At 41.4% G+C, this 18,875-nt stretch overlaps 1 protein-coding gene across 2 annotated transcripts in view; it reads left to right on the top strand.

The window, feature by feature from the left end:
• RMND1 (required for meiotic nuclear division 1 homolog) overlaps window positions 1-18,875 on the top strand; it is a 47,434-nt gene that overhangs the window by 16,276 nt on the left and 12,283 nt on the right. For both annotated transcript variants that reach the window (XM_058735658.1, XM_058735660.1), the window contains 8 exons: window positions 30-138; window positions 1,881-1,956; window positions 5,371-5,410; window positions 7,355-7,455; window positions 10,148-10,254; window positions 11,156-11,220; window positions 12,175-12,251; window positions 14,595-14,715. In XM_058735658.1, the coding sequence (XP_058591641.1) occupies window positions 30-138; window positions 1,881-1,956; window positions 5,371-5,410; window positions 7,355-7,455; window positions 10,148-10,254; window positions 11,156-11,220; window positions 12,175-12,251; window positions 14,595-14,715 (696 nt within the window). The remainder of the gene's footprint in view (window positions 1-29; window positions 139-1,880; window positions 1,957-5,370; window positions 5,411-7,354; window positions 7,456-10,147; window positions 10,255-11,155; window positions 11,221-12,174; window positions 12,252-14,594; window positions 14,716-18,875) is intronic.

The raw sequence follows: 18,875 nt of genomic DNA, 5'->3' as shown, positions 1-18,875 counted from the left end.
CCCATGTCGTGCCGATCTTGCCGAAACAGGACCTGATGCACTGCACAGCGTTTGCAACTGCAGACGAGTATCATCTTGGAACTCTCTCTCAAGATCTGGCCTCCCACGGATATGTTGAAGTAACAAGCTTGCCTAGAGGTACATCTTGAACCTGGGCCAAATATGTTAAAATGTATCAGAAAATAGTTTTCCTGTGATACATCGTAAATATTCATTTGTTTACGCTCCATTTTCTATTTAAAGGATCTATCACAAAAAATGATGTTGAATCTCTTTATACAAATGACAAAAATAAGAAACTAAAATGTATTTACAGAGAACTTTTAGTTCTCAGATTAAAATCAGTGTGATTTTTTAAGATTTACTTATAGGATCACTGTGACTTGGGATAATCAAAGGCCATGCACTTCATTTCTGTCGCATAAAAAAGTTGTTTTATTCTTACAGAAAGGCCATACAATTGATAGAAATGTTAGGGAGAGCCTTTAAAGAAAAATTTACCAGTATAATTCAGTACTTTTAAACTAACAAAATTAGCTAAAAGAGGAATACAAATCATATTAAAAAAGAGAATCAAAATAAACTTAACAGGATTTTAGGATAGTATCCCGAAAGATTCTTGAAAAAAAAAAATAGCCTGTTTTATAGTAAAAAATAAGTAACTTAAAACACTCTGATGGAAGTTCATAAATTTACCACAAAGAAGCAATAATAGGTTGAAAACCTCCCTGCTACATAGAAGATTCTTCAAAGAGTCATTGACCCCATAAGAAACACTTGAAATGCCACTGTGCTCTTCTTTGGTGATCGGAACAGACTCTTTGTGCTGTTTGAAGGCAGAAACAAACATGATTGGGGAAAACAGAGCTCTGTCCGGAGCCCCGAAGATAAAAAATTTTCCAGGTGTATCCTTGGCTGATCCCAAAAGTTGTCAGCAGGGTGACCTGTGCATTGCACTGTGGGGGACTTCTTGTCCCAGTCCTGTGCCCTGGGTCTTTTCCATTGCATTTATGTTGCTCTTGGCTACGTAGGTGAACTTTGCCCTCTGGAGGATATAGTGCTTAGGGATGTTAGAGCTGACCCAAAAAAGGTAGTTTGGATTTGGTCTTTAATCCGAACACCCCGTTCCCCAACCTCTACCAGGAGCTCTGAAGCTTTGTGGGTCCTAATTTTAAGTTAAATTTTATATAACTTTTTACACATGAGGAGTGTACTTATTAATTGATACATTAAAATATGTTCATAATTTATGTTATAGAATATTTGCATACTTACAAATATTAAGTGTACTAATATATACTTATTGATAACATGTGTATTAACATATTTAATAATACGTACAAGGTTAAAATACTTAGCTATAGGTGGCTACAGTGGTCGTTCTCATGGTTAACTCTGAACCCACATTTTAAAACGGTCATTATATTTGTGTCTATACGTTTTCTGTTGTCCCACATTTCACATGATTTAAATCCATCAAAATGAGTACTTTGAGAATATTAAAATCATATTAATAACATCATATTTAAAGGAAGAGAATTTTGTAAACAATGTAATTCCTGAAACTTGGTTGTATTGAAACTAAGACCTCAATAATTATTAACTGGACTAATGATTACTGAGTGAAAATGGTTGTCAGTGAGTGGTTTTAAATAGTACTAATAATAGTGCCTCGGGTGTTTTGTAAAAGTAATTTTTTATGGTCTTTTTCACATATTAAATATTTTCAGAAACCTAACAAAGATGGGCAGAATGTTATAGAACACTCAATGGCTTATGAAGGAATGATCATACGTACTTTATTAAAAGTTTCTAGGTGACTCATAAACCTTGGGTCACTTTATGGTGGTAGCTTTTCACTCATTTATTTTATATCACAGATGCAGCAAATATTTTGGTGATGGGTGTGGAACATTCTGCGAAAGAAGGTGATCCTGGAACAATATTCTTCTTCAGGTAAGACAAGAGAACAGCTCTACTGGGAGATGGGCTTGTGGTCAGACACTGGTCTTTAAACTTGAGGGTGTACCTCCTCCCTTAATAGTAAATGTGTTCAAAATGTACCTGTGATTTAAACTTCTCCTTTAATTGTTATTTCATCTAGGAGACTTTGTCAGCTTTAGGAATTTTCTGGTGAAGTCTCTTATGAAACAGTTTTTTCATGGCTTGCCTTTATCTGTAAATCTGGATTTTTGTTCACTAAGAATACATAAAAGTACCTTGCCTTCCATTCATCTTCAGTGCCCCTTATCAGACTCATGCTACTACTCTGCTGTCTTTTCTTCTTTTTTCCTCCTTCTGTAGCTCTTTGGTTAAAGTTTTAGACCACCTTACCTCTCCAGAGACTTTAGCCTGGGACCCTGACTCACGTAGAGTTATTCATTTTATTTAAAGGGTTTTTTTTTTCTTTTTTTTAATATTTATTTATTTTTGAGACAGAGAGCATGAGCAGGGGAGGGGCAGAGAGAGACAGAGGGAGACACAGAATGTGAAGCAGGCTCCAGACTCAGAGCTGTCAGCACAGAGCCTGACGTGGGGCTCAAACTCATGGACCACGAGATCATGACCTGAGCTGAAGTCGGGCACTCAACCGACTGAGCCACCCAGGCGCCGCTTAAAGGTTGTTTTAATACCAAATTGTCCAGAGTTGCTGAGTGAGAATGGTTATGATAATAGGAACCACTGAAAATAATTTCATATTATCCCCACAGCTCTTAAAGAAGGTCTGTTATTCTCATTTTGCAGCTGAGGAAACTGAGGGTGAGAGGGATTAAGGGAATTACCCACAGTCATGGGACTGTTCTGTGTAGAACAGAAACACAAGGAACATCTATAAGAACCCAAACTTTGATGAAATGTCTGTGATACCAGTCTTCGTAGTTGGTAACTGGAGCTCCAGCTTGGTTCCTGTCAATGCCTTACCTTCCTTCTTTTTTTTTTTTTTAATTTTTTTTAATCTTTATTTATTTTTGAGAGAGAGAGAGCATGTGAGCAGGGAGGAGCAGAGAGAGAGGGAGACACAGAATCCGAAGCAGGCTCCAGGCTCCGAGCTGTCAGCACAGAGCCCGATGTGGGGCTCAAACCCATGAACTGTGAGATCACGACCTGACCCGAAGTCAGACGTTTAACTGACTGAGCCACCCAGGCGCCCCTTTACCTTCCTTTTTTATGTATGTTCAAGTTATCTCTACACCCATCATTCAGCTTGAACTTAACTGCGAGACCAAGAGTCGTGCATTCTACTGACTGAGCCAGCCAGGTGGCTGAACCTTACCTTCCTTTATTAAGTAACTTAGGAGATAATCAAGAGTTCAACATTTGGTCCAAGTAGAATAGCATCCCCTTTGACTCAGGTGAGGAATTTGGTTGTCTGAGGGCCTCTAGATCGCCACCATCCAGTGGAAATACAATGCAAGCCACAAATGCAAGCCCCGTATGTAATGATACATTTTCTAGTAGCCACATGTTTAAAAGTTGAAAAAAAAAGATTTACTTTTGAACACCGGTAACAATATATATTGCGCAAAATTAATTTTAATAATGTATTTTATTTAACCCAGCATGTGTACAATGCTGTCATTTCAGCATGTAATCAGTCAGTAATGAATGAGATTTTTACACTCTTCATACTAAGCCTTTGAAACCCAGTGTGTGTTGTACATTTCCAGCATCTCTCAGCGTGGACCGGGCACATTTCAAGCGCTCGGTAGCTCGCATGGCCTGAGACCGCACAGCACAGCTCCAAAAGAGGGGCGCTCTTCCCAGCCCCTCTCATCTGCCTGGAGGGGCTGCTCTGAACTGCTAATACTCTGGCTGTGGCTTAAGGGGCAATCGCATCCACCTTCTGTCCCCTCCACCGGCTGGTGGCCGCAGCTGGCTACCCGACCCCCTGCCTGCCATCTCACCCCACTGCCAGTCTGTGGGCAGGATCGTTTTTTCTCATCACTGCACTCTCCTGCCAGAAATTCTGCGGAGCTTGACCAGACTCCCGTCATGGCACAAGATTGGCTCCTCCCTGCCTCTCCGACCTGATTGCCCGGTACTTGCCCACGTCCACGACCGCACTGCAGACAACTAGCTGTTTGTTCTGAGATGTTGCCCTGCTCCCTCACGCCTTCTCCCTGAGCCCGGGGTGTTCCCTCGGCCGTATCGCCGCCTCTCGTTTGCTCCTTCGGCTAGCCCTGCTCGTCCGGGGGAACTGTGTCCTCCCGTGTACGTCTCAGCACGTGCCCTGCATACCTCTCAGGGCACTCACCACGTGGGGCTGCAGCTGGAGGCCTGTCAGTCGGTCTTTTCTACGTTGGGAGTTCCGTGAGGGTAGGAACCAGACCATACTCATTTTGGTATCCCAGATGCTAAGCCCAGAGCCACACATAGGCTAAGCACTTCGCTTAAGAAGTACTTGAAGAATGAGGGGTGCCCGGCTGGCTCAGTCGGCTGGGTGATTTCGGCTCAGGGCGTGATCTCACGGTTCGTGGGACCAAGTCCCACATCGGGCTCTGGGCTGACGGCACGGAGCCTGCTTGGGATTCTCTCTTTCCTCTCTCTCTGCCCCTCTCCTGCTCATGCACGCACATGCACGCTCTCTCAAAACAAACAAAAAAATATTTGCTTAAATTAGAAAAAAAAAAAGGAAATGTTTGAAGAATGGTAGGAAGCCACCGTATTTTACCTGCCTTTCAATTCCACCTTTCCTTCCTCCAGGAAGAAAAGAGCCATACCTTTCTCTCTCTCTCTCTTGCTCTCACTCTCGCTCTCTTTTTATTTACTACCAAAAATAGCTCAGTGTGTCAGACTTCAGGAATCGAAACAAGTTAGACCTTAAATTCTTTCAAAGCCAGAACTAGGTCCAGAGGCCTCCTGTGGCTTCACTGTTGTCCAAGAGCTGTAAGGATGGGTGGCATTATTCTGTGGGCACTCTTAGCCATCTTTGGCTTTAATTTGTATCAGTCTCTTCATTCCACAACTATTAAAAGCATGATCCTTTATTCTTTTCCTATAGCAGAATCTGCCTAATGAGAGCTAAGACGGGTCTCAAAAATTTCCTTATTCTGATTTCTGTACATCAGAATTGAACCAGGTATGAAACAGTTCAGATCCGTGAAATTATATAGTATTACAATAAGAGTTATTTATTCTGCAAACCATGTGAGAAATCATGAATTTGGGGGAGCTCAGGTTGTATCAAAAGCTCAATAATAGCTCTTTTGTTTTAGCAAATCATCTAGGGACCATAATGTCAAATAAGTAATCACATTTGTAAAAATTGCCTTTGGGATATATTCTAGAAGCTACCTAAGCATGGCTTTATGTATGGCCTTAACGTATTCCACTGTTAACTTAATTGATTCTTTTATTCTTTTAAATCAGAGAAGGAGCTGCTGTGTTCTGGAATGTGAAAGACAAAACTGTAAGTATATGTAAAGTATAAAAGTGTAAAATTTTTTCTGAGAAAAAAATTGTTAACTGTTAATTGTAATTGTTAATTGTCAGTAATCTGAGCCACTGGAAGATAAATTAACAGAAAATCCACAGCTTACTTGCTCTGCATTATGTGATTGATCCTAGCACATTTGTCTTCTAAAATGATTATATTTTGGCTTATAAGTTTCCTCCATTTTCCATCCTCTGGGCTTATAGTAATTTGTGAAGAATTAGAACAGCCTAGCTACAATGCAGACAGAAAGAAGTTAGTTACACTTTGTACATGATAATCTACAAAGTGAATCACAGTTCACTGGCATTTGCACTAAGGTCTTACCTCAGATCAAGTTTTCTAGAACTTTCTCACTCACAGGAAACAATTTCTTCATTATCTCGATCACAGTTTGTTTACTATAACCTTCTTAGAGGTAGTTTGATAATACAGATCAAAGCTTTATATTTAACTCAACAAAGTTTTACATTTAGAATGTTATCCAGAGGAAGTAATTGCATTTATGCACGATGAGTGATGTACAGAAATGTTCATCGGCGTTCTGTTTACAGTAGCAAAATGAGAAATAACCGAAGTACGTAATGGTAGGAAGTTTGTCAGATACCTCCCTGGGTGATACCGCAGTTCTTAAAAATTATGTAGAAAAATATCTGTTCCTAGGAAATTGCCTAATTAAATTTAAGAAGCAGATTATAAAATATAACCATTATAATATCAGGGCTAGTTAAAAAAAATATGCCTCATAAAATCCCACTTTTACTAAAAGGAAATACACCCCCACTAAACACACACACACACACACACACACACACACACACACACACACACGGCAGTGGTAAGGTGGGGTTTCCTGAAGAAAAGGAAATATAAATGACTAATAAATAAAAGAAAAATTGGCTGTTTGAAGTGGCAGAAATGTAAAAGGCTGGTAATACCCAGTATTTTTTAAGAATGCTCTGCTGAGGACACCTGGGTGGCTCAGTCGGTTAAGTATCTGACTCTTGATCTCAGCTCAGGTCTTGACCTCCGGATCATGAGTTTAAGTCCCACTTTGGGCTCTGTGCTGGGCATGAAGCTTACTTAAAAAAAAAAAAAAAAAAAAAAAAAATGTTTTCTTAAATGTTTAGATTCTAAAATTGGAAAAACCGATTTAGAGAGCAGTTTAGCAACATTTATCAAAATAGTAAGTGTGCATGTCTTTTGATCTAGCAATTCCTGAGGACATACCCCCATCGGACCACAAAGATACATAAGGGTGGTGCATTTGCAACCTTGTAATAGTGTCTCAAGAGTAGGAATAATCCGTGGAGGGACATTGAGGAAGGTTAAATAAATTGCGGTTTCTGCATTAAGGAGAGTAGCATTGAACATGTTTACATGCATAGTATGATCTAATTTTATATAAAAAAAAAACACATATTTTTAAAAGTCTGGAAGAATATGCAGCAAATTAGGGTTTTCTTTGGGGATTAAGAATTCAGGAGAGCAGAGAGAGATTATTACTTTATACCTTTATGTTGTTTAAATTTTTATAAGTATGGGACTTACACATTTTTAAAAAGATTTCACAGATACAAACCATAAAACTCGTGGTTTTCTTTTGGTTGTGGAACGTGATAATTTTAATTTTATTTATGCTAATGTGTTTTCTAAATGTGAAGACAAGTTAATATTCCGATGAGTTTAATATCACAACAAATTTGCCTTTTCCTTAAAAACTAATCAGAAGAGCTTTCACAGTGGCAGTGAGTGGCCAGTGAGGTTTATCCGAGGCAAGATTATTGCTAAGTAAAAACTAAACAGAAGAAATGTCACCAAACGTAATGACAAATGTTATAACCCTTAACACTATGACGCAGTTCTGTATGGAGAGAATCGGGTATAATTTCAGGTTACTTACTTTTCATTTTCTTCTAGATGAAGCATGTGATGCAAGTCTTAGAAAAACATGAAATCCAGCCCTATGAAATCGCACTGGTGCACTGGGAGAATGAAGAGCTTAACTACATCAAAACAGAGTGAGCAACATTTTATCACGTTTACAAAAAGGGCACTTGGAATTACTAGACTGGAAGCAGTGGAGACAAGAAACAACTTACACATTTGGAGACTCATTTTAAGAAAAAAAGTTACTGGTACAGATACAAAGCCTAAACGATATAATAAATATTCGTAGGTAAACATAATTTTTTTAACTTGTCAGGCTACATGTAGTAGAGGGGCGCCGGGGTGGCCCAGTTGGTTAAGCATCCGATGTCAGCTCAGGTCATGATCTCACGGTTCGTGGGTTCGAGCCCTGTGTCCGGCTTTGTGCTGTCAGCTCGGAGCCCGGAGCCCGCTTCGGATTCTGTGCCTTCTTCTCTCTCTGCCCCTCCCCTGCTTGTGCTCTGTCTCTCTGTCTCTCAAAAATAAATATTAAAAAAAAAAAAAAACAAAAACAAGTGGATAGCATAACCTTCCTCAGAAGTACTATGCCTTCATCAGAAAGAACCTATCAGGTTATTATAGTAAAGGTCCTCATGAGTAAGTCCATTTTTTTCCCTGTTGGTTTTGAGTTTGGACGAGGGTGTGAGTTAAGAGAATTACTTATAGAAATGGGGGTGTCTGCAGGAAGTGGGGGCCTGACAGCGTCCTCAGAGAAGATGAGTGGGTAGGCAACGTACCAGCTGATTTTCCTGTCTCAGCAAGCAGGGAAACATGAAAAGATGTCAGAACAGAGAAAAACGCTGTGTGAACAGGATTGAAAGGCCTGGAGTTACCTGTCTAGTGGAATATGGAGAAAGAATCCTGTGTATTAGAGGAAGCGATGAAAGCAGAGCTTTAGGAAAATTGGAAGAGACACCAGTAAGCCTTAGAAAGACCAGATGGGATCAGAGCTAAGTAATAATAGCCGGCAAAGGTGAACTACTCGCCCTGTGCCCAGCACTGTTCTAAGTGCTTTCCACGCTTCCTTTCATGTATCCTGACAAAAACCCTCCAAATGACGTTAACTAGTTTTCGGGACGAGGTTCAGAGATGTTTTGTCCTGCCCAAGGGCACCGGACCAGTAAGTGAGGGCCTGGGCCCAGAGTGGATACACTTGAAAGTGAGGACGTGAACCTGAGAGACACAACAGAAGAAGAACTAATAGAATTTTATTAATTTTATTTTTATTTATTTATTTATTTATTTTTAAAAATTTTTTTAACCTTTATTGATTTTTTTTTGAGACAGAGAGCATGAACGGGGGAGGTTCAGAGAGAGACGGAGACACAGAATCTGAAGCAGGCTCCAGGCTCTGAGCTGTCAGCACAGAGCCCGACGTGGGGCTTGAACTCACCGGCTGTGAGATCATGACCTGAGCTGAAGTCGGACACGCAACCGACTGAGCCACCCAGGCGCCCTAGAATTTTATTAATTTGAGGGGCGCCTGGGTGACTCAGTCGGTTGCGTGTCCGACTTCAGCTCAGGTCATGATCTCAGGGTTCAAGAGTTCAGGCACCACTAGGGGCCATCAGGCTCTATGCTGACGGCTCAGACCCTGGAGCCTGCTTTGGATTCTGTGTCTCCCTCTCTCTGCCCCTCCCCGACTTGCACGCGTGCGCGTGTGTGCGCTCATGTGTTCTCTCTCTGAAATAAACATTAAAAAAATTTTTTTAAAGAATTGTATTAATTTTTATTATTAAGCACTTGGTCTTGTGGTTATGGTTCCCACGAACTTCCCTTCTGTGCTCTACTTCCCTATCAAACCGTTCCTTACTAGGCACCGACAGACATGTGTGCCCCTGTGCGCGCACACGCACACGCACACGTGTGCACAGGTATTACCTTACGGTCTGTGGAGGAGTGAAATCCCCAACTGGGATCTCTTTGGATCCCAGATTCCGTAATTGGGTTTTGTCAATAAGTTGTTTGGTGAGTCCTGCCAGTGATTCCAGCTCTTGGCTGCCTTGTGCGGTGCTGTGACATTGGCCAAGCTCCTTCATTAAAGCATCCTGTCGACTCTGCTTTCTTGTCTTTTCTTTCTCCCTCCACCTGAGCTTGTCAGCAGATTCTGCCTCGCTGCCCTCCCGTCAGGCCTCCTTGTCCACCGCTTTGTCTGTCTCTTGCCTCCCATCCTCTGTGATGGTTTACCCTCTTCTTTTCCTGTTTGCTTGTGACACGTATGTTCCCAAATTCCCACCCTTTCGTCACTTCCCAGCCCCCGCAAAATCCTCACATGTAACCTCAGGTTTTCACCGCTTCCCCATCTCCCTCGCCCTTCCCACCCTGTCAGTGTGATTTTAGATCACAGTCTGTGTGTATGAGCAGCCTTTTATCAATTAGCAATTTATTGTGATCATTGTATTCCCTTTCTACGAAATATCAAAACATGCTTGCTGATTTTTGCTCTGTGGACTTCATAGAAATGAACCATTCTCCTATTGAACGTTTATTTTTTTTCCTAGTTTTTTACTGTTAAACATTTAACCATAAAAGTTTTTCGTACACAGATCTTCCTTTGCATTTTTTATTATTTCCTTAGGATAAATTCCTAGGAATGGAATTACTTGGATCAAAGGATATAAGAACATTTATAAGACTCTTGGTTTAAATTGCCAAAATGACCTCTAGAAAGAGTGTAAAGTGACTTTTTCAAAATAAAAAAATTGAAGAAGAAAGAGTGAAAAAAAATTAAAGTGCTTTTTAAGATTTATACCTTTTTTTTTTTTTTTAATTTTCTTCTCACAGGGGACAGTCAAAACTTCATAGAGGGGAAATCAGGTTAAATTCGGAGCTAGATTTAGATGACGCCATTTTAGAGAAATTTGCTTTCTCAAATGCTCTTTGTCTTTCAGGTAAGTTATTGCTACTTATCCGAGAATATGTTGCATAGTTTTCATTTCATCAAAGGAAGCTTAACCATTTAGTAAGGATTTAGGCATGTTTCACAGAACACTCGGCAAAGCTTTAGCATTTCTTTTCCTTCCAAGAGAAAAGAACGTATAGTACATAGGGAACAGAGTATCTGCTGAAGCTACTCATTCTTTATTAATTCTTTCAATAAAGCTTGCCCTCTCCAAAAATATTTTTTGTAGTGTTGTTTTTCCCTTTGCGTCCCTCTCTTCTTCTATATGGTCGTTACTCTCAGGTTGTCTGTAATCCGGGCAGAGAAAGCCCGCTGTGACTGGGCGCAGGCCTCTGTAGAAAAGTGCACCCAGTTCCTCACGGGAGTGGGACAGAGAGCCACAGTGGCTCTCAGTTTTTTCTGGAAGATCCATGCACCTGAATAAAACTAGAAGTTCTCTGAGAGATTTGCAGCCACGCATGGCCTGTCCACCGCTGTGGCTGGCTTGGCCTGTCCACTGCTCCCGGAGTCTTCGGGGACTCGTGAGCTTTACACACTGCCCCGAGAAGAGTAGGGGGCCCGCGAATGGCCAGGAAGGCCTGGGTCCTGCCCCCTCTGCACAGCCACACTTCCCTTCAGGGTGGACCTCATAGTCCTGGGTTTCTGAGATCCAGTGTTAGAAAGTCAGGAATTCTGCCAGGTGTCACTTTAGTCTGCCAGCATGGCAGAGCGCTCAGTGCTCCCCTGTATGATGGTAACTATTCTTAAGTTTCAGTGTCACATTGTTAACACATGTGCTTCTTAAACTTGGCTGCAATGGTGGTAGAGGTCCTGTGCAATTCATTATGCGTTTTGTAGAAACAGGAGTATGATGATAAAAAAAAAGTTTCATTGTTATTTTTTTCCCCCAGTGAAACTGGCTATTTGGGAGGCATCACTGGACAAATTTGTTGAGTCTATTCAGTCAATTCCAGAGGTAATTATACCAATGTTATGATTGTTTTCAAGGATTGATTTCTGTTTGGGAAAAATACAGATTTCCCACCCAACAATATATTTAGGAGTACAATAAAGTAGTAACAAACACTAGAAAACCTACACTGAATTTAAGCAAAAACAGAACACTCGTTACATATAAAATAAAAACATTTTATGCTGTTTTTTTTGTTTTTTGTTTTTGTTTTTACTTTTTAAAACTTAAAAGTCTAATTACTTTCTTCTGATGGTGTAGTAATTTTATTTTATTTTTTTACTTTTTTTTTTTTTTTTTTTAACATTTCATTTATTTTTGAGACAGGGAGAGACAGAGCATGAACAGGGGAGGGTCAGAGAGAGAGGGAGACACAGACTGAAACAGGCTCCAGGCTCTGAGCTGTCAGCACAGAGCCCGACGCGAGGCTCTAACTCACGGACCGTGAGATCATGACCTGAGCCGAAGTCGGACGCTTAACCGACTGAGCCACCCAGGCGCCCCAATAATTTTAATGTAACTGTATTTTTTGAGAAGTGAGCTCTGTCCCCTCTAAGGAGTAGGATTATGACCAGTTTTCTTGATTGAAAAGTGTTTTGCTGAATTATGAGACAAATAGTGGCTTGAAAAATACGTGTAAAGTTATATCAAAATACACTAACACTCATGTTTACTGTGATTTTGTTTATTACTTGAATGAATAATTGAATTATTCTTGGGGTAAGAGGCCCTGCTTTCTCAGTAAGAGGTTAGGAATGTAGATCCTAGAGGTGGCACAAGGGAGTGTAAAATTTCTACTTAATAAGATTTTGAAATTTCAAAGAGAAATGACTGAGAGTGGCATCCAAGACAGTCATTTACGTGGAGTCAGTGACTGCTTTCGAATGTGCTGTTTGGTCCTGTGACTTGTTGGAGAGATATACATGTATGTACGTATGTATTTTTTTCCCTCCCAAATAGGCTTTAAAAGCTGGGAAGAAAGTGAAACTATCTCATCAAGAAGTTATGCAGAAAATGGGTGAACTCTTTGCCCTGAGGTAGAATTTTCTCTGTAAATAAAGTAATTTATGTATTTAACAGTCTGAAGGAAACACTCCTGTAATTGTAGAATAAAAAGCAACCACGTACCCTTATGGGAATTGCAGCTATATTTATCTCCTGGATAAATAAGCAGGCAGAACCTTCCCGGTCAGGAGCCCTGGGGCTACATTAGGGACCGCACTGCATGAGGTTCTGCATGTGCACAGAGATCCTGATCCATCCACAGTCAACCTACGTACGGGGCACAGGAGATGTTCTCTGTAGGGAAAAAGGCATATTCTAGAATTTGGGTGACAGGAATTCTCAGGAAAACCATCTTACTGCATCTAGAGAGCATAACGCTAAGCAAAATAAAGCTAGTCAGAGAAAGACAAATACCGTAAGATTTCACTCATTTGTGGAATTTAGGAAGCAAACAAACAGAGGACAGAAAGACACAAACCAAAAAACAGACTCTAACTGTAGAGAACAGATGGTTGCCAGAGAGGAGCTGGGTGAGGGGATTGAGAGTACGCTTACGATGAGCGCAGAGCAACGTATAGAATTGTTGAGTCACCGTATTGTACACCTAATATACCATTACAAATTACGTTGGAATTAAAATATATTTATTTTATAAATATTATAAATACTATTTTAAAGTAAATAATATATTTTACTTTAATTCCTATATATGCGGGAAACAGAGACAAGTGCTGCCAGTTAAACTATGATACGATGCTTTTTTATCACAGAATTAACATTTACACCGAAATGACTTTTAGCCTTACTTGGGTGTAGATTCCGTCACATTCCCTCTTGGGTGTACATAAAAAGGAAGCATACGGGAAATCAAAGCAATGGCCACTAAGTCACACCTGCTGCCCGTAAGACATCATTTTTTAAAGATGCCTTCCATTTTCAGAGATTGGAAAGAACTGGATCTTAAAATTGACGGAATGCATCAATGCATCATTTTAAATAAGTTTCTGGAAAGGTTTCCCGTTTATTTCATCTTTGTAATTCTCCCAGGATTCATGGAATGAAACACCCTGAATCCTGGCCTTATTCTCACCAGGCAGTGGTGTTTTGTCCCTCAGAGTATATGGCGTGAGCTACTCGAGATCGTTGTATGTAGTTTGAGAGCTGTTTTCCACATTCTCCGTAGAGATTGGCTTGGAGAGAAGTGCTCCAGGATTTCATCACCTGTGCATTTCTCATAGCTCAGCGGCCCTTATTCAGGAAGCCAGCAAAATAAAAGCCCACTCATCGGGAGCATCCGGGCAGCGCATGTGAAGCCTTGAGTTTTCCAAGAAGTGGGGTAGAGAGATTCTTCTATCCTCTTCTCTGGTAACAGAAGCAGAATTTGATACGGCAGATTATAATCGTATCAGAACTCAGAAGTTAGAGTTAAATATATTTAGGTTTGTGAGCAGTTTCTATAGAGTCCTACTGTCCTTATCCTAAGTTTTCTTCTCTTTATAATAAAAGTGCTTGTGTATTAGTAAAAGGAACATGGTAAATCTCTGATAGATACATGGCAAGTTACATTGGGTGAAAACTTAAATCCAAATTATGTATAGTATTATCCAGTTTGTAAAACAAACAAAAATAAATATTCATCTTTATCTTGATATGTATCGTACTACAAATATATGTTTATATGTGCACACGCATACATGAATGTATGCACAGGAAAGGTCTGGAAGGACACAGCAAAGCATTCGCAGGGCCTAAAGGATTTGAGTTGTGTTTTAGGGTAAGAGGGCTGACTACTGTTTTCTGAGTTCTTCTCTAGGGCTTTTCTTTTTTATAGCGAATAACCATTTATGTGTTATTTCTATGCCTTAAATTTTCATTTAAAAGTAAGCTTAGGGCTCCTATGCAAAAAGGTAGATATTGAAGGATGTGTGTGTGTATACTTGTCCAGTGTTTGCACAAACACTGGAAGAATAAAGCTAACATTGGTTACCCGTTATGGGTGGGAGAAAAGGAAAGAGGGATAAGAATAGGAGTGAGATTTGCCAGTGTACCTTTTCTGTCATTTTTAAGCCACATGATTACCTAGCCACAAAAAAAAAAAGTGTATATATTGTAAAAATTTTTAATGAAAACAGAAAAAAGCTCAGAATGAAAGCAAAATGAGGGGATTTTTTTCTAATTACTTCATAAATAATATTAAAGATTGAGGTAATTTGGTTGCAGATTTTGAAATTCTTATGTAAATTTTTTTTTATTTACGTGTTTCTCAGAAACACAGCATTAACAAATGTTTTCATAAAGTACTAGGTAAAAAGAAATAAAGTAGAGACTGTGATTTTTCATTCAAGGTAAAGTTTTATAATTTCTGTTTTTTTAAGACACCGTATAAACTTGAGTTCAGACTTCTTGATCACTCCCGATTTCTACTGGGACAGAGAAAACCTGGAACAACTTTATGATAAAACTTGTCAGTTCCTCAGCATTGCTCGTAGAGTTAAGGTATGTATTTTATGCTTTCACTGAGAAAGACACAACACTGTTTATAATTTGTGTGACTGTGTGAAGAGAAATTTGACATTTAAGTAAATGTGTTTCACTGTTTGGGAGAAATACCTTGTTTGACTTGTATTCAGATCTCCAGATTTCCCCTTCCCCATCTGCTGTGTACAGTTTCCAGAAATTTTCTTTATTGCATCAAAGGAAATTCTGATATTTGCTCTGCAGACTAGATGAGATAAGTGAGAGTTTGGAGGCCTACCTTTCCAAGCTCTCATCAAGTCTCAAGCAAGAGTTCTTGGGTCCCAGAACTGTGTTGGTGGCAGCAAGAAAAGAAATGAATTCAAGAAAGAACCTTCCAAGACAAATCAAGTAATTGATAATGGGAGGCCAGGGAAAGGGAAGAGTCAAGGATGACTGATGTTTGCCTGCGAGTGCCCGGTAGAAACATGGCAGTACCTAGACAGGTGGGGTCAAGGGGAGTGGAGGAGTGAAATTTAAGATATGTTGAGGGGCACCTAGGTGGCTCAGTTGGTTAAGCGTCCAACTCTTGATTGTGGCTCAGGTCACGATATCATGGTTCGTGAGACTGAGGCCTGAGTTGGGCTCTGCACTGACAGCCTGGAGCCTGCTTGGCTCTGTCTCCCTCTCTCTCTGCCCCTCCCCATGTATACGCACTTGCTGTCTCTCTCTCTCTCTCTCTCTCTCTCTCAAAGTAAATACACTAAAAAAAAAAAAAAAAAAAAAGATACATTGAGCGTACGGGGCAAGAAGCCATCCAGTGAGAACCATCACACAAGCATTTAGAAGCAAAATGAAGCAAAACTGAGAAGACATAGGCATCAAGAGAATGGTGGGATGGGTGGAGGTGGTCATGATAGAGAGAAACGACGTGGGGAAGGAGGGTGGAAAAGAAAATGGATGTTTTGCGACATACGCACGTAGTTCTGTGACCTTTTATTACGTTGACGTCCACATGACCATGTAGTGCGGGGATGCAGAGCTGTTGTGTCACCAGAGATCTTGTGCTGCCCCTGCTAGTCACACCGCCTCCCCTCCCCCACCATCCCTAACCCCTGCCCGTGAGTGATCTAGTCTCCGTAATTTTGTCATTTTGAAAATGTTACATGAATAGAATCGCCCGGCATGCGACTTTTAAAACTGTTTTCACTGAGCATAATGCCTTTGTGATCCATCCGAGTTGTTGCCTGTATCAGTCCCTGCCCTCCTGTGCATTCCTTAAAACATTTTTGGGGATTCCGTTTTGGTTTATCTATCTGTGTATTTTTTACTGTGTCTCTCAGCACAGATATTTAGTGGTTGTTCTAGATACTATATTATACGTACATAGCTTATCGGTCTGCTGGTCTTGACGTTTGACTAGAGTAAGTCACGTGTAGAAATCTACCACCCCTTGCATCCCTTTACCCTCCACCATTTACAGTACCATTGTCTGAACTGTTCCGCAGACATTGTGACAGCTCCATCGGTGTTACAATTTTTGCCTCAGCCGTCGAATGTAATTTAGAAAACTCAGGAGAAGGAAATTCTATTGCATTTACCTCTATTTTTGTTCTTTCTGTTGTTCTTTTTTTCCTTCGTGATGTTCCAAGATTTCTTTTAGTCTTTTCCGTTTCACAAACATTCTTTAGTTATTCCTTTAGGATAAGTCTGCAGAAACAGACCCTCCTAGTTTTCCTTCATGTGAGACTGTCTCAGTAAAGCCCCCCCCTCCGCCGCCCCCAGCTCTAGGGTTCTGGGGTGACTGTTCTGTCAGCACCCGAAAACTGCCATGGTACCTAGCTCCGAGCTGCTTGGTTTCTGATGAGAAAGCCCGAATATAAGCTCCTTTCCTGTTCCCGCACACATTCAGGGCTCTGTTCACTTGTTTTCTGTTCTGGTTTGTCTCTGTCATTTGTGTGGGGTCATGTCCATTGCTCTGCCTTAGAGGTCACGGATTCTTTTTTTTTTTTTTTTTTATCACCTTCATTCTGCTGCTGAGCACATCGCTGAATTTTTTTATTTTGCTTATTGTACCTTTCAGTTCTAAAATTTTCGTATGATTCCTCTTATGTTCTCTCTTTGCCGAGACTTTGGTTTTTGGTTTTTTTTTTCTTTTTTTTCATTTGTTTCAAGCATGTTCATAATTGCTTATTGAAGCAGTTTCGTGATGACTGCTTTAAAATCCTTGTCAGATAATTTCAGTATCTGATTTATCTTGATGTTAGTTATCTGTGGATTGCCTTTTCTCCTTCCCTCCAGCCAGTTTAGTACCTTTAATTTCCTTCATTGCCTAAAGGGTTATGTTCAAGTGTTTTTGCTTTCATATACAAGGACCTTCATGTTTCCTCCTCTTTTTCAGTCTTCTTTCCTACCACTTCCCCAGTGCATCCGATGCCCAGTCAAAAATAAATGACTTACAACTTCAGAAACCCACCATGGCTCATTGAATGTTATGGCAGCTCTGGTATCTACATTTTTTCCCCCACACCAGACACTTCCCCCTGAAGAACAACATCGAAGTTGTCTGTGTAGTTGTCACTGACCTGTATAGTACCAACTATAGTTGTCCCTGAACTTGCTACCACCTCTGTCTGTATGGGCGTCTTCCAGCACCGGCGAGTAGAGGTCGCTGCCAGTGGTCAGGGCACGAGGCCCACCCTAAACCGTGTTGCTTTTAGCTACCGCGAAAAGATTGATCATTGATACCATAAGATTCGAATTTCAGTGGCCTGCAATACGGTTTTAGGTACTAAGTCCACCTAGACAGGATCTGGCAATCCAGATGTCTGGGCAGACATGAAAAACATTGGACTTGCATAGCTGTGGACTGTGCCTACAGGCTGAAGGTCCAGGGGCTATAAAAGGGATGCCCAAAGCTTTACAGAGTTGAGGGCTCTCCTGTGGTTATACTCGTTAGCTATCACTGCGAAAAAACTTGTTGCAAACCTGAGTGGCTTCAAACAGCACTTACTGTCCCAGAGTTTGAGGAGTCCGGAATCCGGGTCCGGCTCAGCCCGGGCCTCCGGCTCTCACGAGGCTGCAGTAATCTCCGGGACCAGCTGGGAAGGCGAACTTCCTAGTTCACCCCTGTGTCGTCGACAAGATTCAGTTCCTCCCAGGCCGTTGGGCTGAAGCCTCAGCTCCTCCTGAGCTCGTGGCCAGAGGCCTCCCTCCGTTCCCGGCCCCGTTGTCTTCTCCGTAGAGCAGGCAGCCCGTTTCGTCTGGGCGAGCGGGTGAGAGGAAGGAGGCAGAGCACCTCCAAGACAGACTCAGTCTCTCGTAGCCTCGTCAGCGATTACAGCCTGCTTGCTTTTGCGGTATTTTTGTCAGACACAAGTCACAAGGGGAGCCCACGGTCCGGGGGAGGGGACTGCACAGGGGTGTGAATTCCAGGTGACAAGGATCTTTGGGTGACGTCTTAGAAGTCTGCCTAACATAGACTTCAGGTTTTGAAAGAGGTGGAGAACGTTTTAGAAGCCTACTTGGTAAGTGCTGTGACCCACGTCATCCTCTTGCTGCTGCCACTTCAACGATCCCCTGCTTCAGGCCACCAAAGGCACTGCCAGCAAGCACCTACTGCTCCCACGTGCAGGATCCTCCGTAAGCCAGCTGCCACTGCCACTTGGCTTGGGCAAGAAGGATGATAACAGACTAACCATCTGATCTCTAACCTGGAACGTGGCCATTTTTCTGTGTCTCTTCTCACTATTCAAGATGGAATTCTTGGCATCGGGTCTACAACCGAGGACACCTTGAATGAAGAATACCTTGACAACCAAGTGGACAACCAAATGGTCAAGTGCAAGCATAAAACTCTCAGAACAGAAGGGCTGTGTAGGCTCGTCCCCCTCTACTCAGAGGATGCTGAGCGTACTCTTTCTTCCAGTAGTGAGGCCGGTTTGAGATTGAGTCTCTCCGTGAAAGGATTGACACGTAACCACTGTCACACAGCGGCCGTTGGGAGAATCCGCTGCTAACCCAGTCTCTAGAACCCTAGACATGTGGAGAAAGCCCTGTGCCGTGCCAGCTAGACAAGGCACCAGTCCCTGCAGGTGGCTGTATTTATAGCTCCAAGATTTAAAATCTCTTGAGAAGAAGTAAAACAATTCATTCACAGACAACAGGATCTTGTATGTAGAATGTCCTAAAGAATCTACAAA

The sequence above is a fragment of the Neofelis nebulosa genome, chromosome 6 (genome assembly GCF_028018385.1).
Source record: "Neofelis nebulosa isolate mNeoNeb1 chromosome 6, mNeoNeb1.pri, whole genome shotgun sequence".
In the NCBI taxonomy this organism is placed as follows: Eukaryota; Metazoa; Chordata; class Mammalia; order Carnivora; family Felidae; genus Neofelis; species Neofelis nebulosa.
Note: the sequence above shows the minus strand (reverse complement) of the source record. Positions and strands in the feature narration are given on the sequence as shown.